The 23,717-nt window shown below is 50.4% G+C and overlaps 1 protein-coding gene across 4 annotated transcripts in view; it reads left to right on the top strand.

Annotated features, from left to right (window-relative positions):
* Positions 1 to 22,824, top strand: part of WSCD2 (WSC domain containing 2) — a 103,107-nt gene extending 80,283 nt beyond the window's left edge. For 2 of the 4 annotated variants that reach the window (XM_036824044.1, XM_036824043.1), the window contains exons 5-9: positions 5,325 to 5,446; positions 8,426 to 8,600; positions 12,760 to 12,924; positions 14,564 to 14,764; positions 20,735 to 21,480. In XM_036824044.1, the coding sequence (XP_036679939.1) occupies positions 5,325 to 5,446; positions 8,426 to 8,600; positions 12,760 to 12,924; positions 14,564 to 14,764; positions 20,735 to 21,087 (1,016 nt within the window). In that variant the 3' untranslated portion in view covers positions 21,088 to 21,480. Of the gene's footprint in view, positions 1 to 5,324; positions 5,447 to 8,425; positions 8,601 to 12,759; positions 12,925 to 14,563; positions 14,765 to 20,734 lie in introns of all 4 variants that reach the window. The other 2 variants (XM_036824046.1, XM_036824045.1) reach the window with 2 other exon arrangements.
* The last annotated feature ends 893 nt before the right edge of the window (positions 22,825 to 23,717 follow it).

The raw sequence follows: 23,717 nt of genomic DNA, 5'->3' as shown, positions 1-23,717 counted from the left end.
TGCGTGCTGATGTGGCCCAAGAGACAGGCATCCAGCTGGGGGTGATAGGAGGGCAGAGCATTTGGCCAGAGGCCTAGATGAAGAGCCTGTGGGCTCACAGGGCCCTGAGTGATACCCCAGTGCCCTCAGTTACTCAAGGTCATGTCTGCAAGAGGATCCAAGGGTGAGCCCCTAATAGCAGGTGACTCCAAAGACTACCAAGGGTGGACTCCTGCTCTCACATGCCTACGGTCAGACACACACACTCCTGTACAGAGACCCATATGCAAGGTGTTCTGTGATATGCAGGACCTGGACCGATACCAACAGTGCACCCGTCTGTGGGCTCCAGGTGTAAGGGTCTCTGTGCTCTTGACATCCTGGGGAGAGACTCAGTCTGGGCTGGACTCCAGCAGAGGGGCCCACTCCTCCTGTTCTGCTCTCTCGTATGGCTCAAGCATGAAGTGGCCTTGCACTGAGGAGACAAAAGTTTTTGTTCGAATCTGGGTGCTGGCTGTTCAGGGGTTGTTGGGAAATGTCCAACCCTGGTGGCATTGGGCCAGTCCAGTGGGAGGCTGGCTGAGGCTCAGCCAGGCCTTCTGGTAGAAGAGGGGGAGCTCTTCTCTCTGGTACTTGGTTGCCAGGCAACCCAGAGAGAGCATCCAAGATTATGTCTCCTCCCCTTGGTAAGACTCATCCCGCAGAGGTCCAGTGCACAACTATACAGTCACAGCCCGAAGCACACAGCCACAGCCCAGTGCCCGCTGTCAAGAGACCAGGCAGGCAGGTGGGCAAACACCTGCTCACACAGGGTCCTAGACTCCCACATGGACAGACCCAAATGCGCTCGGATGAACCAGGTCCACGGGGCCACATTTGTAGTCTCAGATCTCAGTATCCACACACCCAAATAGGTAGATCTCTACTCACACCATCACAAACCCAGTCACACACACGCGCACGCACACACACACACAAGATGCACACACTGCATCCCTGTCACACACACTGTACACAAGTGTCCCACCTCCCAAACACACCCTCACTACAACCAGGCCCAAGCTACCCTCATGGTCTGCATCTCCTGCCCCATTGGTTCCCTCACACCCACACGTACCCCCAAACCCCCAACACCTTCTGATACAACTCTGTCTTCCCCTGCACAGTCCTGGGTTGGGGAGGGTCTCAGACCCCCCAGGGTGGTGGGAGAGGGCTCCAGGAAGCAACCACCCTAGAGGATAAAAGGTGGTGGGCTTTGCACCCCTACAGTGTACCCAGGACCACACCAGTCCTGAAGGGGCCTCCCTTGGCCTCAACCCCAAAACCATTGCCCATAGTGACCCTCCTGGCCCCAGCTGGGACCCAGGAGGATTATAAGATGGTCCCTCGGATAGGGTCCTGGTGGGGAAGGGGCAGGTTAGCAACTTGAATATGGTTCTGGAGACTCAGTGTCAAGTTCTAGGCATTTTTAGGTGCGTAAAGAGAATCCGACTCCAGAGTCAGGAGACCCCAGGGTGACAGCCTTTGTGAATGATTAGTGGTCAAAGGGGAGTGAATATATGTCACAGTGTTTTGAAAATGCTCAAACAGGGCCTGGGGGTGGTTCCTTAAAGAGGGAGAGCCCAGAGTGTGAGGACTCGGAGCTCAGATGTTTCCAGGTTAGAATCTGGATGCTGCTAGTTGTCAGCTGTGTGACCTTAGGCAAGTCACTTACCCCTCTGAGCCTCTGTTTCCCCTTCTGTATAATGGGGAGAGTGAGACTTTCTTTATAGGAATTAAGAGGATAAAGTATATCAAGTGCTTACACAGTGCCTGGTACAACGAGAGCATTCGATAAGATCGTCAAGAATGGAAAGATCTCAGACTTAGATTCCAGTCTCAGCTCTGCCTCTTATAAGCTGGGTGACTTGTGTCAAGTGGTTTCAGCCCTCTGAGGCTTGAGTTTCTCCATCTGTAAAAATGGGGATCCTTATACCACCAGAATGATGCAAGGGTTCAACGGGGCAGCACGTGTGAACAGTTGAACCTAGTTCCCGGCTGATAGCACGTGACCCGTATATGGTGGCTGTGGTGATAACAATGATATTATGATATGACTATAAGCATCTAATCATCATAGTAGCGTTATTATTATTGGAAGAAGCATAGACTTGGGAGACAGAGCAACTTGGCTTTGATCTCACTCTGTCCTTCCTTAGACAGCTTTGTGACCCTGGAAGCCAGAGTGCCTCCTTGAGCCAGCCGTGGCAGCTACTGCTCGTGGCTGCTGCAAAGATTCAGTGGATCCAAAGCACCCAGCTTGGAGCCTGGCATCCGTGGGGGCTCAGTAAACACTGGTGGAGTCTAAAGAGAAAAGGCGAGTCCCCTTATTTCTGAGAGTAAGGCCAGCGTCTCTGCCCTGGGACCTGATTGGCATCCAGCTAATGGAGTTTTCGTGAGCTTTCGTCCACACTGCTTCCAGCTTCTCATCTCATTGCTGTAAATCTTTAGCTTAAATGCCTGACTCCCCTCCCCATCCTCTCCTCGTACGGCACATTCTCTGAGCATCATTAAATCTTCCTCAGGGTGACCGATGAAATGGCACGTCCCTCGGTGCATCCTGGGCCACGGGATGGGAGACTGTCCCGTGTTCCCCCACGGGACACTAGTGCTGTTTGGGGTCTGGCAGTTCCTCATTTGGGGGATGGAGGGCTGTCCTGTACAGAAGAGACTCTGCATAGTCTAACCCCCTCCCTATCATTTACATGTGGGTAAACTGAGGCCTGGACCACAGCGTCCACCACCATCACTTCTCACCAGCCTCTCCCAGCAGCCTGGAGTGAGAGGTGGGGAAGTGGAGGAGATGGTGCTGGATGGCGGGAGCCTGCAGCATGCTCCGGAAATCAGTCATTTAACCAATTCCAGATGTCTTCTCAGCTTGCTAGATTTGCCTCCACGATGAGCAATTTCAGGCTACAGGGTGCCAGGTGGTAGAGGTAATCACTAGGGTGCCTTTGACAGCTGAGATTTAAAATTTTCATTCCTAGGCTCCCTCCCCCCTCCTCCACCATCCTTCTGCCCGGGGAGTAATTTCATATCCTTTTCTCTGCACTTAAATATAGATATATACGTATATGCTAAAAAAAGGGGGGGAGGAGTGGTTTACACAATAGATAGACCCAGATACAGACATAGATGGAGATATATGATTTTTGTAGCTTGCTTCACTTTTCCCCAAGGATTAGCATTGTCTTTCTGAGATAATCCTTAGCACATTTTCGCTAACAGTGGGTCCCTAGTACTGTCACGTAACCTCCCCTCTCTAAGCCCTGTGTCTCTCATGCGTAAAATGAGAGTTTACTATGGACCCTGCAGAGTTCCCAGGAAGGTAAAATGAGATGGCACTCGCAAAGTTCTCAGAAGAGTGGATCACACGTAGTAGGTACTCGGTAAATGGCACCTACTTTTGTGCTCCTGATTTTGATTCACTGCATCAACAGCGTCCTTTATTTTATGTGAAAGCTGTGCTTCTAGAAAGTGTATACAGCTCAGATTTGAGAACAGTGGAACCCAATTTAAAATGGGCACCATGAGTCTTTAGATAAATTTGACAGGGGCCACTTATAATTTTTTAAATTTGCCTTTATTACATTAAAAAATAAATATGCACTGTCGAAAAAGTTAGAAAAGAGTTTTACAAAAAGGTGGAAATAAAAATTGCCTATATCCTATCAGAGTTCTCCAGAGAAACAGAACCCGTAAGATATAGGCAAATATATAAATTAAGAGATTGATTTAAGGAATTGGTTCATGCAATTGTAGAGGCTGGCAAGCCTGACATCCAGAGGCTGAATTCCTTCTTCTCTGGGAAACCTCGTTTTTTTCCCTCATCCCTTCAACTGATTGGATGTGGCCCACCTACGTTTTAGAGGGAAATCTCTTTTAAGTCTCCTTAAAGTCAACTAACTGTAGATATTAATCCTATCTACAAAAAACCTTCACAGCAACACCTAGACCAATGTCTGACCAAACAACTGGGCACCATAGCCTCACCAGGGTGACACAAAACTTAACCATCACACCTGCTGTTAAGAGATAACCATGGTTGTTAACATATTAGTCTATGTCCCTCCAGAGATTTACACTGAGAGATAATTTGCGGACACAATTGATATTTTATAATATGTGGAGTTTCATGGTCTCAGTTTTTATTTAACATTCTGTCTTGAACACATCTTCATCTCTTTCAAGTAACCTTTAACATCATTATTTTTGATGGGGCATAGAATCCCATTGTGTTGTCATTCCCTACTTTATTTGTCCAGTACTTCATTGTTGGACAGCAAGGTTGCTTCCAGTCTCTCACCTGTTAATTTAAATAAATGCTGCAATGAGCATCCTTATTGATAAGTCTTTGTGTACACCTGTAATGGATGCAAAGGGTACCCACCCAAATCCTCTTTACCACCAATGGCTCACATCTGCCCCCTTGTCTGAAAAATGACCCTTGCCCCAGCAGCCTTCCAAATGACAGATGTTGGGGAGGGGGGCACATAGGGCCAAGGTCGGCCCCTTTCCTTAAAGTGGGACCAACTCTGTGGTACAGTTTACCCTCCAGGCTGGAGGTGGGACCCAGCCAAGATCACATGCTTACTTAGCTCCTCCCCTGCCCTGTCCTGCTTCTCCTGAGAAGCCATAAAACATTGTCTCAGGTCCGGCTTCAAGTAAACCCAGCTGAAGACAACATCTCTGAGTATTGTTTTGAGGATGACTTCTATTAAAGAGATAGCAACGTCTTCTGAATTTTCTGTTGCATAGCTGGGATGTTTCCAGATTAGGTTATCTTAAAGGGAATCTCTCCAACAAATCAGTCCCTTATAGCACTGAGTGGGGCAGAGACTCCCAAGGCCCCGGTTTTTCCCTTAAAGCCCAGGACAATGGGAGGGAGAGGGGGCACCCCAGTGCTGGAAGGAGGGGCAGGAGAGCTCTGGACCCTTTGCTTCCCTCCATCCTCAAATGCCCAGCCCTCTCCTGATGAGATCACGAAAATCCTCCATGGCATCTATCATTTCCCTAAATGAAAAGTTGCCACCACCAAGAATGAGAAAGCGAGACATAGGAATGGTGACAAAGAAAAGGGGATTATATGGCCCAGCAAGAACATCTCAGTGACCTGTGTTGTTGACAGAGATGCCAGGGTTGAGGACATTCTTTGAATTTTCTGGCTCATGAGTCTCCACTGTGGCTCACTGCGTGACCTTGGGCGAGACTCTTGCCTTCTCTGGACTTCAATTTATAAGTGCTTCCTTCAGAAGGTGGTTCTCCCAGCCTACATCTGACTAGTTCCTTTCCCTCTGTCTCTCCAGATGGAAGTGCAGTCTTCCGAGGCTGCTTCCGCAGGCCCGACAACCTCTCCCTGGCCTTGCCCGTGACGGCTGCCATGCCCAACATGTCTGTGGACAAGTGTGTGGACCTTTGCACAGAGAAGGTGAGCCCGGTTCTGTGCACGGAACACTGGGGAGGGTGGTGTGGCACAGCTGGAGGAACAGGATGCGTGGCTGGAGAAGCAGCAGCCCAGCTGGGTTGAGAGAGGTCATTACTGTGGTCTGTGACATGGGGGGAGCGTGACTGTTTCATGTGGATCCGAAGGGTAGGAGTTACATGGGGCCCATTTCTTTCCCTCCAAAGAAGTGTGTTTGTTCTAATAGTGAGGACTGCTCAGGAGTGAGGGCGACATGTGAACCGGGCCGAGAAGCATGAGTAGAAGATTGCCAGGTAAAGGCAAGGACAGTCCCACCTTGGGACAGAGTGAGTTCCCCATCACTGGAGGTATGCAAGCAGAGGCAGGGCAGGTGTGGTGTACGGAACTTTGGACATTGGATAGCGGTTGGACTGGATGATCCAACTGGCTGATCCTCTCTCAGCCTGAGATCCTTGAAGGGTGACTGTTTATCCTTCCTCCCAAGCCAGACAGGGAACGCCACAAGAGTAGAGACTGTGCCTAAAACATTTTGTGACCACTCCCAATACCCAGCACAGAGCTAGGCCCATCACTGGCATTCAGTGATGTCTGAGGAGCTCCCTCCTTCACTCAAGGTGAGCTAGTTACACGAGGGTTCAAAGGAGAACCACCCCCCCGCAACCACAAGAAGGTGGTTGCCCATTTCATTCATTCACTCAGCTAATATTTGATGAGAACCTGCTTTGTGCCAGGCCCCTGTGCTCAGTGCTGGGGGTGCAAAGTCAACAAGATATGGTCTTTATCTGTCCTCCATGATGCTGGCACTTGCTGGGGGCCGACTTTGTGGCTCTTCCTGGGTGCTCAGCCTGCACCCCAACTGCTGAATGCCCCCACCTGCTCTGAGTCATCCTGCTTGGCTTTTCTTTCATCAAGGCTCCTAATTCACAAAGCATGTCTCAGGAAGACTGAAAGGATCATCACAGAAACTGCCACTTACCGAGCACCTCCTCCATGCAGCCCTCTGCCCCACGGGTCACACAGTTTACCTCTCACAACAAAGCTAGGTGTCGGGAATTTTCATCCCCATTTCACAGATGACAAAACCAAGGCTCAGACAGATGAAGTCACCTGCCCAAGCTCACAGCGCAAGCAAGTGGCAGAACTGGGACTGACGCCAAATCTATTCTCTTGACTTCTGAGCTACCCTAGAGACCCCACAGAGAGGTTTCCAGGAACCATTCAAGGGCAGCCAGGCCACTTCAAGTCACCAAGCGTTTCCTGCGTGCTTGCTCTGCTCCCAAGAGGCATCCTGGAAGGTCAGGGGCGACGTTCATAAGAATAAAGAAGGTTTGACCGTCTTTTTGTCCAGCTTTCTCTCTTGGGCAGGAATCCCCCTCCCATGGCATCCCCTCCAGGTGGACATCCCTCTGTCCTGAGGGCCCTGGAGGAACCTACAGATCAGCTGGAGGTGGAGGACAAACACAAGACAGTGAGGTCACAGGGCAAACCAGTATGGAAGAGAGTCCAGCTGTACATAGGACTGGAGGGAAGCAAAGGTGTGGGCAGGTTGCGTGGGCGGGGTGGGGGGGGAACAGGAAGGCCCCGCTGCAAACTTCCCTCTTCTAGTTTCCTCTAATCTCCTTAGGGGGCCACAGGAGGAAAATTGAGGGGATTAAGTGGACAGGGGCCAGAGCTGCTTGTGTCAAGTGGTGGAGGGTCTGAAAGACTTAGAGTGTCAGAGGAGGCTTCAACATGGGTCACCAGCTAGAAAATACCATCAGTCACAGCCCAGGCTCACCCACCTGCGTATCAGCATCTCTCTGATCTTTGGCTACGTGCTGTAGCTCATATTTAACACCTGTGAGAAAGAAACCAAACCTACCATGGCAAAGCTCACCGGAACCAGGCATGGCGGTATGACCTTGGTTTGTTACCAGATTATTCCTGGACCAGCTACCAGGGAGAATTCAGCTTCATGGGTCTGAGAAGAAGCAAATTGGACAAAGGACAATCCATTGCCCTCCAAATCTCAGGTCCAGCCTGCTCCCACTTAGCTCTTTCATAGAACAAATAAAACAATTAGGAGCAGCTCTCCCAGCAAAGACTGTGGCTACACGTAGGTATCAACATCCTCTTTGGCTTAAAAGAAAGGATTCAGACAGCTTTTCCCAAAGCATGGGCTTCATATCACTGTCAGACGCAGAGGATTTACTCTGGTATAATGCATGGCCATAAGAAAAACTTTTCTTTTTCAGTTCTCTTTCAAGACCTCCAGGAGAAAGCTGCTTTTCAGTGCTAAAGTATCTTTAACACCTCTCTCCCCTCAACTAATCTCCCTTTTGCAGGAAAAACGGAGTCGACCCCAGGATCAAGTTCTTGGCAGGCAGAGTGCCTAGTTAGAATTTAATCACATGGTTTTGTTTCTGTAGTATTGGGGTTTACAGTATGGAAATGTATGGAAATGATACTTCTCTACCAGTACTACTTTCAGGAGTAATAGATAGTTTCCTTTGAATAGAGAAAGCCCGTGTGCAGCAACGAAGACACAACACAGCCAAAACTTATATATATATTATATATATTTTATATATATATATATATAAATTAATTTTAAAAAGTGACTTGACACATAAAGGAAACAAATAAATGAATAATAGTACAGGAAAGCAAAAAAGAAAATGGTGACTATGTGAGGTGATGGATGTGTTGACTAGCTTGATTGTGGTGATTATTTCACAATGTATACATGCATCGAAACATCAAGTCGCACATCTTAAATAGATGCAATTTTTTACTTAATTATACCTCAAAAAAGCTGGAAAATGTAATAGTACAGGAGGTACGCAGGTAGGGCAAAATCTTGCTGATGAAGCCTGGGGACCCTTGAGTTGGGGAGAGTGATGGAGATGGGGACGATTGGAACGCAAATCCTGTTCTGCATCCAGAGTCTGGGCTGTCCAGGGATTTGGTGACTTTCTTCCCCTTCCTCTCCTGCTTCATCCCCAGGAGTACCCACTGGCAGCCCTTGCGGGCACCGCCTGCCACTGTGGCTTCCCCACTACACGATTTCCCCTCCACGAGAGAGAGGACGAACAGCTCTGTGCCCAGAAGTGCAGCGCGGAGGAGTTTGAGAGCTGCGGGACACCCAGTTACTTCATTGTGTATCAGACGCAGGTCCAAGGTAAGCCAGGTCCCCGCTGACTCAGCAGACCCCCAGAAGCTCTCCCAGCAGCCTCCCTCCCAGAGATGCTCCAGCAAGTTCATTCCAGCCAGCCTGTCAGCAAGAGAACTGTGCAGGCCAGAGAGCAGAGGGCAGAGGGCAGAGGGCAGAGGCAGGGCTGGTGAGTGTAGCCAGGCTTAGAGATCCTGGATGGGCAATGGAGGGAGGGCCCCCGGCAAGGGGGATGGTTCTGAAAACCTTCATCTCTATCCCTTATACTGAAGACCCCCTTGGTGGCTCTTCCTGTAATAGGGGCTGTGAGATTGAATGGAGAAACATCTGAGCTGGGAGTGGGAGAGTTGGGTCTTCAACACAGACCCACTGCATGATCCTGGGCGAGCCATGTCCCCTTTCTGGGCCTCAGTTTCTCCATGTGTAAAATGAAGCTGTAGATTGTTAGCCTTCCAATTCTAGGATTCTGCAAATTTACCTGTAACTTTTTCTTCTCTTGCTCTGTCTCACTCATCCTTTCCACTTTCATCCTTCTTCCTTTGCTAGTGGAACCCACACTCAATGTTTATCTCCTCTTCCATCTATTGGGGTACCAGACTGTGATGACGATGGTGGTGGTGGTGGTGATGGTGGCACTTAGGGACTTTCTTTGTGCCAGACTCAGTGTTGAGTCCTTCGTATGCATTTTCTCACTGATTCCCCTCAGCTTTCCTGTGAGGCAGGAATAGTCATTATGCCTACTTTACAGGTAGGGAAACTGAGACTCAGAACAGGTAAAGGACTTGCCTGAGGTCATGGTGTTTATAATATTTCTAGATGAAAATCTTTTCTCCTGATGGAGGCATCATGAAGGGTGGTGGCACTTGGAAAGGTGCCTTGCTGGGATGCTCAGCCCAAAGGAAACCCGTGAAGGATTACCCCAATATCTGAAAAAACTGTGCACCTACAATGCCAAGCCTCATCTCATTTAATGATGGGAAGCCCACAGTAAGCCTATGATCAGGGTGATAGCATCCCCATGTTACAGATGGGAGAACCAAGACTCAGAGAGATTGAGAACGGACCATAATCACACATCTACAAGAGTGATTTGCTTTCAGGTCTCTGACTCCAAAGCCCCTGCTGGAAACCTCTGCCCACAGTGCCAAGGACACCCCCCGCACCCTCTGAAGCCTGGAGAGCTAACAAAACACCACTGGGCTAGACCTCCTCTTCATCTCCCAGGAACTAGGCTGCCACATATGGTCGGGCAGGTTGAGCACTGCACAGGCATAACCTAGAAGAAAAGTAATGCCTGAAAGCCAGCGTGTGCTCTGCCTGTCATGCCGTGCGCTCTGGATGGCAGCACATCTGCCCAGAGGAAGGGGAGAGAACCTTTATCTGATTTGCACAAAGGTGCTGTAAGAGCTAGTGGCAGCTTCACCAACAGCCTGTCCCCTGTTTGGCCTGATGGGCGTACCGGTGGTGGCCAACTGCAGCTGCTTGCATGGCAGCTGAATCTTGCTAAGAGCCCAATGAGCAGAAATGTCTTTAGCTAGTGTGGCCCTTGGCTTTATTTACACTCTGGTGAGGAAGGATGAGTGTTTGTTAGTTTCCAGGAAGTGTTGGTTAGTCTGTGCGGAACTGCGTTACCCCAGCTTGGGGGAAGGGTCATACACAGCTTAATTATCCCGTGACCATGAACAGCTTTGATGTGGACAGAACCGACACTGGAGCCTTTTCAATAGCCCCTGATTGATGGGTTTGCTCATTCCCAGTGCCTGGCCCCAGGCCATTACTGGTGTTCAATTTCCCATGTCACACTTGCAGGCCCTACACACTGGGGTGGCTTGAGAGTCATGTGGTTCATGAGGCTGCCAAGAGTCTGGTCCACGATGGCTACCGTTTATTGAGTACCTACTGTGTGCCAGGTACTGTCTAAGCTCTTTAGACTGAATTAACTCATCTAATCCTCATAACAGTCCAATGACATAGGTGCTGTTATTATTACCATTTTACAAATATGGCAACTCGGCACAGAGAGGTTGAGTAGCTTGGCCAGAGTCTCACAGCTAGGACAGAACAGAGTTGGGATTCAGACCAAGGCAATCTGGGTCCTGAGCCTGCACTCTTAATCTCAGCTTCTCAACATATACTGCAAATACTTCACATGCGTTGTCCATCTAATCCTGGAAGTTTTATTAGCCCCACTTTACAGGTGAGGAAACTGAGGCTCAGAGAGGTGAAGAGCCTTGTTCAGTGTCACACAACTAGGCCATGATCATCCTAGATCGAAACCCAGGTCTGTCTGATCCCAAAACTATATACAACACTGCCTCCAGCATCTATTTCGATTTGTGGAGCTTAAGAACCAAATAAACTTCCTTTTTAGTGCTGAAAATAACCACCTTTATCCTCGCCGCCCAGGCAGTATTTGAATGGAGAATTCTGTTTTCAGGGGAAATTGAGGAGCCAGGTTCTTTCTCTCTCCCAACATTTTATTATGAAAAAATGTCAAACCTCTAGAAAAAAAATGGAAAGAATTACACAGTGAACCTGCTAGACTTATCCTACAGATTTTACATTTGTCAACATTTTGTTCTGTTTACTTTATCATACATCTCTCCATTTCTTCATCCCTCAATTTTTATTTTTGGATGCATTTCGGAGTAAGTCGCAAACATCATTACACTTCAGTCTGCATATCACTAATTATAATTCAATATTTACTTATGATTTTTTGAAGTAGCATTTACATAGAGTGAAATGCACACATTTTAAGTGTACTATTTGATGCCAACTGGGTCCTATGAAATCCACACCCCTGTCAAAATATAAAACATAACCACACTCCAGAAAGTTTTGCGTCTAGGCTCCTTTTTGCAATGTGTTCTCATGAAAACCATTCCCAGACACCTACTTGGCTTGATAAAGATGCTTTTTGGTTTGTTTTTTTCCAAAGTCTGCTCTCCTCTGAACAAACAGATTAAACGTGCATGGTGGGGAAGAGACCTGGTCTCTGGCTAGCAGCATCAATACTAAGAGCTCACAGCATGTGAGCCCTGTGTTAACACTCAACACCTATTCTCTCTTCTAACCCTCCTAACCAACCCCCAGGATGTCATCATTATCAGCATTCCCATTTTACAGGTGAGGAAACCGAGGTTTATTCAGATCCATCATTTTTCCAAGGTTACCCAGCAAGGAGGTGGCAGAATTGGAATTTAAATTTAGGACTTCAAACTTTTCCCTTGAAGGGCTATTGTGAGACAGCAAATAAGGATAATAAATGTTTCTTGGATGGATGGATGGATGGATGGATGGATGGATGGATGGATGGATGGATGGGTAGATGGATGGTTAGATGGATGCCAGATAGTATGGAAAGTGCCAGGGAATCAGCAAAGGACAATATGGGCAGGGTTTCTGACTAAACAAATAATTGTTTGAATTACAGTAGCAGAAAGTAATACGAGAGAGATGGACATAGTACACTAATGATAGCCCAGGGAGTCAGAGAAGGAAGGGAGGGAAGGAAGGAAGGAAGGGAGGGAGGGAGGAAGGAAGGAAGGGAGGGAGGAAGGAAGGAAGGAAGGGAGGAAGGAAGAGTCCAATTCAGCAGAGAGCAGGATGATAAGCAGTCAAAGGCAGGTAGGAGGCAGTGAAGGCTGAGGGACCAGTGCACCTGAAGCTGCCAAGTCAGGAAGGAGCAGAGCACGGATGAGACAGTGAAAGAACCAAGTGGCTGGCAGGTGGGGGAGTTTGAGGGGAGAGCATGTGGGTGGCGTGAGCCTGGGAGGATGCGAGGGCCAGGCCACACGGGGCTTGAAGGTCAAGATAAAAACCTTGGACTCAGTCCCATGTAGATGGACAGCATTTGTGAGTTTTAATCTGGAGGCAGGTGTGGGGGTGATAAGAGACTCACTGTGACAGGGGGGAAACTGAGGCTGGAGAGAAGGCTCATCCTCCTGGCTGACTTTTATTGAAACCGTACCATGTGCTTATCCTTTTTCATATATTATCTCATATAACCACTTTCCCATTTCCAAATGAGGAAACAGGCCCAGAAAGCACCGTGTCGCACAGCTGGGAAGTGGCAGGGATGGGACTCACACCCTGGTCCCTTCTGAACAGGCTCCTTCTGATGTGCCCCTGCCACTGACCCCTGTCTGTGCCCTGCCCTTTGCAGACAACCGCTGCATGGACAGAAGGTTCCTCCCAGCCAAGTCCAAGCAGCTCATCGCTCTGGCCAGCTTCCCAGGTGCCGGCAACACGTGGGCTCGCCACCTCATCGAGCTGGCCACCGGCTTCTACACCGGCAGCTACTACTTCGACGGTTCTCTCTACAACAAAGGTGAGGAGGCGGAGGGGAACAGGGAATGGGGGCAGGAGCTTGGGAAAGACCCCCTGGGAGGGCATGGGAATACCCCTTCCTGAGCACCTACTATGTGCTGTTCAGCTCACCCGGGCATGTTTATCGAGACCTACTGTGTGCTTAGTACTTTCCCTTCACTTACATCCCACAAACATTTCCTGAGTATCATGTCCTGAGTACCTCACCTGCTTCCATCAACATTACACACTTATCAAGCACCTACTATATGCCTGGGACCTTCCCTCCATTTAAGTCGTTCCTTCAGCACTTACTGTATGCTGGGCACCTCATACAGGAAACTGAAGCCCAAAGAGATGACACGATGTCCCAGATCACTCATTGAGTTGGAAACACAGCCAGTATCTTGAAGGTCTAGTATTGATACATTAGCATTCTAACTGGCTTTGAAGAGCCCATCCAAATGCCTTAACTCTCATGGGCATGGGAGGCCAAGATGGAGAAGAGCACAGTCTTGGGCGGCAGGATGGCTTAGCTTTGAACCTTAGCTCTGCCTCTCGCTAGCTCTGTAACTTGGGCAAGTTATTTGCTCTCCCTGGGACTGTTTCATCATCTATCAAATAAAACCCGCAAAGGATTATTGAAAGGATCAGTTGTCTACTACATGAAAAGGGCTCAGAGCAGTGTCCAGCACGGAGTCGGTGCTATAGAAGCATCCTCCAGCTACCCAGAACGTCTTTCAGTTCCTCAGCTTTTGAAATGAGCACCTGATCGGGTCCCTCCTTCCTTTTGCTTAATTCCTTTTAAAGGCTGTGTAGTCTTTCTGGTCCAGTACTAAAACTCTTCATCACAACCCCCTCTTGCCCTCTGCTCTCCTGTACCAGTCGCTCATGTGCGACACGTTTCTTCCCACCCACCACAGGACCTTTGCACCTGCTGTTCCCACCACCTTTCCCTCCTTACTTGGGATGGTAAATTCTTCCTCGTCCTTCAGTTCTCAGCCTAAGCACCTCTTCTCCCAGGAAGTCTTTCTGGATGCTGCCTGACTAGCTCAGTGATCTTGGCCAGGCTGGCTGGGCTTCTCAGCTGCAGACTGCAGGTTGGACCCATGTCTGTTCCATGGGTCTCTCACCATCCGGGACCAACAGGCTTCCAAGGCATGTCCTTCTCAGTGACAGCAGAAACACACAAGAGTGGACAGAAACGTGATGCATCCTGAGACTTTGGCAGAGACCCATTTCCGCCCTCAATCCGCTGGCCAAAGCAAGTCATACGGCCGTGCCCAGCATCAGTGGGGTGGAGATGTAGACTCCACCCAAAGAGGAATCCTCCAGCACATCACAGTCAGGCCACTCTCGTGGCACGTAGGCATGATTACTCCTCTTCTGTAGCTCTCACCACGGCAGTGACTTTACATTCATTTATGTCACTATTCAAATTATCTGGCTCTCAAAAACTAAGACCCATGGATGTTTTTGTAAATCATTTTCTCCCTGCCCAGTGCCTGGCATGTAGTAGGTGCTCTATAAGTACGTGAGTAAATGAATGAGTGGACAAATGAACATCTGACGATTCCTGAAGGGGTCCAGGAGGGGGTGGGGTGGACCTCTTATGTCCCTCAGCTCAGTGCCACGTTCCCTAACCCCCTGGTTGTGGGAAGGGTTTAAAGGTGAGCGGGACCACTGGCGCAGCGGGAGGACCATCTGCATCAAGACGCACGAGAGTGGCCAGAAGGAGATCGAGGCCTTCGACGCGGCCATCCTGCTCATCCGCAACCCCTACAAGGCCCTCATGGCAGAGTTCAACCGCAAGTATGGCGGACACATCGGCTTTGCTGCCCATGCCCATTGGAAGGGCAAAGGTACTGCTTTGGAGTGGGGGGGGGGGGTGGGGCCCTTAGGTGCAGAGGGCAGTGCGAGGGGCTGGTGCTGTCTCCTGCCAGGAATCCAGGAGGGCAGCCTTGAGGGCATGTGTGTAAGTGTCCAGGTCCTGCTTACAGATGAGCAGGTATGCTTTGCACATCCCACCATACCCACCAGCATCACCCTCTGTGAGCCAGGTTGTTATCATGGCACAGTGGTTAAGGGCATGGGCTCTGGACCAAGACTCCCTGAGTTCAGATCCCAACTCCACCACTTCCTAGAAAAGCTCCTTCACCTCCATGAGCTTAGATTGTCCTGTTTATAAAGTGGAGGTAATAAAAATCCAAGAATTTAACCCTTTAAAAACACTCAGTGGACCCTCGTGTTCAAGAGTCCTTTCCTGGGATCTGAATCCAGCCCAAGGTCAGTGGCTGAGTGGCCATGAGGTCGCCTATGAGCTTCTAAGATCATCATTCTATGAACCCTCTCAACTACTCTGGATTGGAAAACTCAGAGAGGTTAAGTGACTTGCCCCAGGTATAGCTGGGAAGTGACAGTGTCAGTCTCCGAGCAGTAAACTTCATTAAGATGATCTGAGTTTGATGATCACCTCTGGTGCTTAGGAGATTCCAGAATGGAAGAATGTCTCAGTACAGAGCAGCGGCCCACAGTAGTGGGGAGAGCTCCGAAGTCAGACCCAACCTCCTCAAAATCCCATGACAGTTATCACCCATATCTCCATTACCATAATGGAAGTCACCTCCATGCGTGACCAGAATGTCAGCAACACCCCAAGGTGAGAGACAGCCTGCTAGCTGATGCCTGGGTTAGGTCAACACAGTTAACCCTGTGTTATGGATGGGGCAAGCTAGTTTCAGGAGGTGAAGGCACTTTTCCAGGAAGTGGTGGGGCAGGGGTTTGAACCCAGGGAGTCTTGCTCCTGAGCCCATGCCCTTAACCACTGAGCTATGATAATGAGTTAGACGGAACGTCAGTGGCTACAAAGCCCCCCGCTCAGAGCTCCTGATGCCGAGTAAGTACTCTGTGAACGTGAGCCCTGCCGACCTCATCCAGCTTCAAGGAACCAAGCTGCTGCAGCCTCTAGGCCCAGGGGTGCTTCCCACTCCTCCAAACCCTCCCCCTGGCCCCCAGCTGCTCCACGCTCCAGCCCCTCCCCAGAGAGAACCAGAGCAGGCAGGACGACGTTAACTCAGCCAATCACATTCTCAGCACTGATGTCATTGATGAAAACCCTTGGGCCTGCCTGACCAACTGTGCCCTGGGTTCCCAGTTTGCTCAAGGGACCTGTCTGTCCCTTCCCCTGCTTCACCCCCTCTCTCAGTGAGGGGGTGGAAGCTTGGACAGGTGATGACGTTTGTTCCCAGGGGTAAAGAGACCTCTGAATTATTTATTTGTAGAACAGTCAAAAATGACCACTGTCTGGAGCCAGGCTGAGAAGTCTGCAGGTGCCGACGGCAGGACCCTGTCCCGGGAGCAGATGCTCTGCTTGTCAAGCTGCAAAGGACCTGGGAGATCGCTGAACCCAGGCGTCCTCAGCCCCAGCAGCACATCAGAATCCCAGGATGTGGGGAAGTCCCAGTGCCCAGGCTGCAGCCCAGACGATTACTGGAGTGGAGCCTGGGCACTGGTATTTTTTAAAGCAGTGTGCAGGCAGGCCTGAGAACCACGGATTCATTCTCTATTAATGGGGAAAATGAGGCCCAAGAGAGGCAGGGCCTGCCAGAGTCACTCGGGCACATAATGGCGGGACTAGAGTCCAGCTCTCCACCTCCCAGGCATCCTGCTGCCCCAAGTAAAAAGGGAGGGAATTCACTGGGGAAGCTCATATGGGACCAGGCACTTAGCGATAATTGTCTCATTTAAATCTTCTAATTACCCGAGGCGGTAAGAAGGGCTGCCACAATCACCGGTAGCAGAAAACCATCCCAGGAAGGGAGCGAGTCATGTGGCGGAGGCCCCAGGAGTTGAGCGAGCTGAGATCCAAACCCAGGCACTAGCTACCAGGCTGTCTCTCACCTTGGGGTGTTGCTGACATTCTGGTACATTCAGAGGCTCCCCCCTCTTGGCATAACCCCTCGTCTCAGGTTTAGGCAATTTCCTAATTCCCAGGAGCCACCTTGCCTCTTCCTTATTCAAGACAGTTGGGGGCTTTAAAACCAAAGATAAGGGAGGTGTCAGGACAGGCTGAGCCCAGAGGCTGCAGGGGATGGGAAAGAGGAGATTTCAGGACACACACCTCCTATTGGGGGCCTGGGGCCCCCTCATTAGTCTGGGTTGGGAGGGACCTTCTCCCAATGCTTCCTCCCAGGCCTGACCCAGGTCTTCAAGTGCTCTGCCTGAGAGCCTTCCCCAAAGAACCCCATGCCCACGGACCCCACCCACCCATTCCTCTCATTTGCATTAACATCTGACCCTGTAGGCACTTGAGTTTGAGACCCTTGCCTGCTCCAGCAGCGTCAGTATCACTTGGGAATTAGTTTGAAATGCAGATTCTCAGGTCCCACCTCAGGCTTACTGGATCAGAATTCTCATTTTAACAAGATTCCTTCCAGAAGCTTCTTGTGAGCTTTCAAATTTGAGAATCACTGCTTTAGGACACCCTCGGCCGGGAATGTGAGGGTTACTCCCACCTAAGAGCAGAGGTCACTCACCCGTGTCCCCCTCCCAGTTATAGCTGGGTCGAGGCTCCTGTCACCACCACCCACCCCCGGCTTTTGGTTCCATAACATTGATTTTATGATATCCCTGGAGTGGGCCCAAAGCAAAGTTTTATGTGATACTATTACACAAGGTGAATTGTCCTGGATCTGTTTAATGAAACAGAGACGGTGTTTAATGATTCCGTGGAGAATTAAGTACAGTTAAGCTATTAATCAGACCCCGGTTCCTCCCTTTGACAAGAAGATGAAGCAGAGAGTGGCCAGCCCGTGTCCCGCCGGGCCCTTGTTGGGGACAGTTCCGGCAGAACCAGCACTCATTACCAGTGGTCCATGGCATAGTGTGCCTTTATTGCCCAATTTGAAGGCAGCCATCAATTACCGGGAATCCTGAGCTAAATGAGGGCTTTTGTTTTTCATTTTTGTTCTTCTTTGTTCCAGCGAAGTCATTCAGAAGCTTCAAGTGAGGGATCTTTGCTCTAGGAAGGGGTGGGGAGGGGGCAAGTATCTGCTGCCCCAAAATGATGGGCCACTTGGGGCATCTCAGAGATGCTGGGGACCAACATCAAGAATAATTGTAGCCAACATTTATCCAGCGCTTCCTATGTCCCAGGCCTGGTGCCAGGGTCTGCAAATCTTATTCCATTCCATCTGTATGGTGTGTCTAGGATGGAGGTCTTAGCACAGTTGCCATTGTGCTGATGGGTAAACTGAGGCTCAAGGAGACCTCCTGACGTCCCCAAGGTCACACAGCCAATATGGAGAGGAGCTGGGTTTTGAACCCTGGCAGTCTGACTCCAAAGTCTTCTGTGAACAGACCCGTGTCTTAGATGACACCTGAAGGTGAGGTAAGCGGATGTAGACTAGGATCTGGGGCGAGAATAGTGCTGGCGATGGTCAGATCAGGTGCTCTTAAAGGGTTTGCCAGGAGGGCGGGAGCCAGGCTCAGTCTGGGATAGACGTGGGTTCAAATCCTGCCCTGGACACCCACTGTGTGGCCATGGGCAGGTGGCTTCACATCTCTGAGCCTCCTTTGTTCCCGTGTGTAAAATGGAGCTAGAGTAATTCCTACTCTCCAGGCTTCTTGTGGGCACTGCATGAGGCAGTGCGTGCAAAGTGCCCAGCACAGTCCTGGCACACAGTAGGTGCTCAGGCAACGTACATTCCCACCCCAGGGAAGTTTGCAGTCACAGGGATGCCATGTCGTCTCCCCCCAACCTGTGTCCAAGGCCAGGGGCACCATCTGGGGGATCCAGGCCATCGTGCAGACAGGCCCTTCGTTTTTCTTGAGGACCACCCTCCAGGAACCTCTTGAGATGGTCACAAGTCGCTAAGCCTGGAAGTCCATCCAGATCTGTGTGTTACTGGGTGACCGAGTGCCTTCTCCATCCATCTGGGTTTCTGCCATGGGAGCGGCAGTTGTCCTGAATCACCAGGGATGCTGTGAGATGACTCAGGAATGGGGAAATTCTTTCTCGAAGAGTAAAGCAGAGTATACACATGCTAGATTTTTTCCTAATCACACAGATACATCTGGTCTTATAACAGTACGGGCCCAATTAGCTAGATACATTGTAAATAATCTATTTGAAGGATAAAAAATATCTTTGTCATCAGCATAAATATTTCCCAAGCGGCTGTGGTGTTCTAGGGGGTCACTGGGGGAGCAGGAGCCTCACCACATATTCTGATGTGCTCTGCAAAGAAAGAGGAGCCCTTTATCACATCACAACTCGGCGGGTGGGAATTTCAATTTAGTTCAACAACCATTTATTAAGCCCCTGCTGGGTGTAAGGCAGTGGGAGGGAGTGGGGGTGAGGCTGCTGGTGCCTAGGAAAGATGGGGCCTGGAATCAGGCAGGCCTGGTCTGGATGATGCTTCCCGGCTGTGTGACCTTGGGCAAATTACTTCACGTCTCTGAGCCTCCGTTTCCTCACTGGTGACAAATGAACAGTAGTATTTTCCTTTCAGGGTAGTTATTATGATTAAATGAGATAAGGGGTATCCATCATCCAGCAAAGGATGAGGATTTAGTTATTAAGAACCAGCTGGGCTCCCCAACCCAGCTTGGGAGACTCACTGAGCCTCGTTCAGTAAACATATCCCTCTGGAGGGTGCAGGGTGGTGCTGCCCCTGTGAGAAGCAGGGGGTATGGCTTCAGGGTTCTGGAGTACAGGCCCCATGATTCTCCAGCTGGGGCTCAGAATTGAGGCTGCAAATCCCTCTCTCTGTTCCCAACATCCTCCATGACCCACCTCCTGGGTTCCCCTTTATCAGAGTTTCAACAGCTCCTGGGGCTGGCTGGCTGGCTATCTCTCTGAGGTCTTCTCCAGGGCTCTCCGGTGAATTTCCCACATTCTGTTGTGGCCCGTCTCTTGAGTCAGGGGATCCCAAACACACACTCCCAATCTTGGTGACAATCCATCCTGCCCTTTTACCATGGCAAGGGAACAAACAGCACAAAGAAACAGTGTGTGATACTTCAATAAAAAGCAAAGAAAGAAAGATAGGATAGAAAGGTGTCAAAATGACAATGTAAATAATCTGATTTAAACTGCCCTCAGCCCAGAGGAGGTACCTGCCTGAGCCTGGGGAGTCAGGGAAGATGACATCTCACCTGAGAACAGAATAATCACAGTAATAATAATAGCCAACGTTTACTGAGCACCTACTGGGTACAGGGCACCATGCTAAAAATTTTGTATGCTTTTTCCACTTCTCTGTACAAAGGCCCTATTACTATCCTGTGAGAAGATACTGTTACTACACAGGATAACTGTTCCTACACAGGATAACTCGGTAGTTAAAAGCCCAGACTTTGATGCCAGACTGTTTGGTTTCAAATCCTGGCTCTGCCAGTTATTAGCTGCGCTGCGTGACCTTGGGCAAGTTACTTAACCTCTCTGTGCCTGAGTTCCCCCTTCTGTAAATGAAGAAAACGATGATGCCTGCCTCACGGTGTTCTTGTGAGGAATAAGTGAATTGATAGCTCTATTAGTATATTTATTACACTCTATATTAAGATCAATATATATTAAAATATAAAAATAGAGTAACAAGGATTTATATATAAGTCTGTGCCTGGCATGGAGTAAGCACCAGACAAATGTCATTCTCCCCACAGAGAAGGAGGGGCTAAGATGATTCCAGGCAGAAGCAGCAGCCCTGAGGTGGGAGGAGGGAGGCAAGTTTGGCGATCTAAGGGTTAGCGGTGGTGGCGCTGTTGTGAATTGCCAGCGCCATCTGACCTGCGTCCTCCCTCTGACTTGGGCCTCCTTGCTCTGTCCACAGAGTGGCCAGAGTTCGTAAGGAACTACGCCCCGTGGTGGGCCACGCACACGCTGGACTGGCTCAAGTTCGGCAAGAAGGTGCTGGTGGTACACTTTGAGGATCTGAAGCAGGACCTCTTCGTCCAGCTGGGCCGGATGGTCGGCCTGCTGGGTGTGGCTGTCAGGGAGGACCGACTGCTGTGTGTGGAGAGCCAGAAGGACGGCAACTTCAAGCGCTCGGGGCTCCGGAAGCTGGAGTACGACCCCTACACGGCGGACATGCAGAAGACCATCTCTGCCTACATCAAGAGGGTGGATGCGGCCCTTAAAGGGAGGAACCTCACGGGCGTTCCCGAGGACTACTACCCCAGATGATGGGTCGGAGCGGGGCGGGGAGCTGGCAGTCCAGACCAAGCAGGCCCTGGGGACTCCAGACCCCTGGGGGCCCACACCCATCAGTCCCCTCTTCGATTGGGGGACAATCCCCTTGGCTGCTATTGGCCTTCGATGAGTTTCCTGCATGACAAAGGAGGCTCAAGCGAAGAGATCGTGCGGGCGCTCCCCACCTACTCACACCGCGCCCCCGGAGATGGAGGGGGCAACTGGTTTAGGGAGCTCTAGCCACATGGACCCTTCTCTGTCTCCTGTGTCCCTGTGCCCACCACGCTGGGCTCCACTTGTGGGAAGGAGGGCTCATGGGTGTCCCAGAGACAAGGGTGCCCCACCGCAGGTGTTGAGGACCCTGGTGCAAGAGCTAAAGAGAATGACATGGTAAAATGTGTCCCCAGACTCTCCTCCGTGCCGAGCTGAGCGCTCAAGGCTTCCCCGTCTCTGCCCCACCCAGGAAGCACTGGCGCCAGGGCTTATCCTGGCCACTTCTGTTTGAAGAAAGATTGCTGGGAAGTTTCTCTGCGGCCTTAGGTTTCTGACATGCTGGGTGGGTCAGGGGAGCAATGGTGCTCAGAGCAGGTTAACTGGGGCCACCGCGTGGGGTCACTGACATGCCCATCCACCCCCCAACCAGGTCACAGCGCTCCTGAGAAACGACCCGGTTCCCGTGCACCTCGAGGGCTGGAATTCTTCCCTTTCCTCCCCAACTGTATCCAGGTGGTGACCCACTTCCAGGGTCCTCAGGCACCAACCATTATGTCACCGGGATGGCCAGAAGCCACGTGCAGAATCTGAGTGAGGATGAGAGCTCTGGTAACACACCTCTCCACCGTGGGGTCCCACACGTTGATGTGACACTGCCCTTCTGACCCCTACCAATAGGTCCCTTGCTATCCAGGAGAGAGCAAGAGGGCTCCAAATCAGGTGGAACCGTGACTGCAAGAGACCCCACTACCTTCCCAGACCGTAGACCTCCCTTTGCTCATGGTCCAACGGGGCCAGCTTCTCTTCGGGGTTGAAGGAACGGGGTGAATGGGATGGTTGTTCATGTCCATACAAACGCTGCTCTTTTGACGCTGAGACATCAAACCAAAGGATTCCCGAGGACCTAAATCACTGATCATCTGTCTCAGAAAGCATTGAGATCCAGGATCCCATCTCTCCCCCCACCTTGGGTACCGGTGGTTTCGCATCCAGCCCACATTTGTGCACCTACACCATCCCCCCACCATGTAGGTGCAAAAGCCATAGGTCACAGCTCTTTGCTATTCTGTCTGGAGCAGCCCCCCAAGCAGCCACCTCTGAAGCCTTGGGGTGCAGATAAAGGCTCATTCCCAAATAGCCGAGAGACTATGGAGAAGGCGAGTGTAAAGAGATATATTTTTTTAAGAGGAATATGACTAATACATTCCACCCCTTGGAACGTGGCCATGCAAAGAGAAGGGCCAGAGGATTGGACCTGTGGTTCTCTTCCCTGAGCCCCTCATCTGTAGGATTCGGGCCACCCCGGGGCCCAGCCAGGGGGCTCTGAATGTATTTTGTACCGTGTTTCTTTCCCCCAGGCAAATTTCTAGTCGTCTTTCACGAAGCAGTTGGAGGGCTTGGCCTCCGCTCCCTCTTAGAGGTCAGCTCTCTCTGGGAGACTCTGGGTCCAAGACCTGGGCCAGTTCTTTGCTGGTGGTCACCTCAGGCCACCAGCCTCTGTCTGAAGATTCCTCAGGTCAACACCATCATTAAAAACAAGTTTTGTTGATAATTCTACCACGTGATAGAGTGTCGTGTAAGGCAAGGTCACAAATGGGATGTTTTTCTGGTGTGTGTGTGTGTGTGTGTGTGTGTAAGAGACAGAGACAGAGAATGTTCTGGGAGCATCATTGCTTTGGTGTCTGTGCAACTCTAACTGCCTGTGAAGAACTGTGTGTCTTGGTGTGTAACGTTGTCTCTGCCTCTGTGTTCAACTGCCCTTCTGTGTAGTGACGCTGCACCCCCCAAGCTGGTGTGTTGACCGCCCAGTGTCTGATGTGTCTGTGTGCCCTCTCCAAAAAGTGCCACCCAAACCCTGGCACTTGAGGAGGAAGGAAAGCTTTGCATTCCAGTGGTCCCCAGGGCAGGGGACATGCCTGGCCTGCAAGCCGGGACACGTAGGCTCTCATCCTGCTGTCACCTCCGGTACATTGTGACTCCAGAACTCAAGGAGAACAAACAGGGCCCAGCATCTGCTGATGGCTGAGATTTCCTCGTGATTTCTCCAGGAACCCCGGAGGCTGCTGCAAACATATTCCTGGTAGACAATGTGGGTGGGAGAAAAGGATGGGGAGGCAAAGGGGATGGTGGGGGGCAAGGTCCTACAGGGACCCAGCTCCTCCTAGAGGCTTTCTTCCCTTCCCCCCATCTCTCTTGCATTGGTTTGTTTTCTGGCCATCCCCACCCCCGTCACTGTTTTTCTTTACACTGCCTCCTGCTCTCAATTTCTCTCTTTGTGGTCTCTTTTATTTCTTCCAGCTGCTCGTTAAACCTCTTTTCTTTCTTGTCTTTCTCCTCTCTCTCTCCCTACCCCCATCCCTGAATCTCTCTCTCTCTTTCATCATAATCTCTTTCTTGATTTCTGCTTCTCT

The sequence above is a fragment of the Balaenoptera musculus genome, chromosome 14, assembly GCF_009873245.2.
Source record: "Balaenoptera musculus isolate JJ_BM4_2016_0621 chromosome 14, mBalMus1.pri.v3, whole genome shotgun sequence".
NCBI lineage: Eukaryota > Metazoa > Chordata > Mammalia > Artiodactyla > Balaenopteridae > Balaenoptera > Balaenoptera musculus.
Note: the sequence above shows the minus strand (reverse complement) of the source record. Positions and strands in the feature narration are given on the sequence as shown.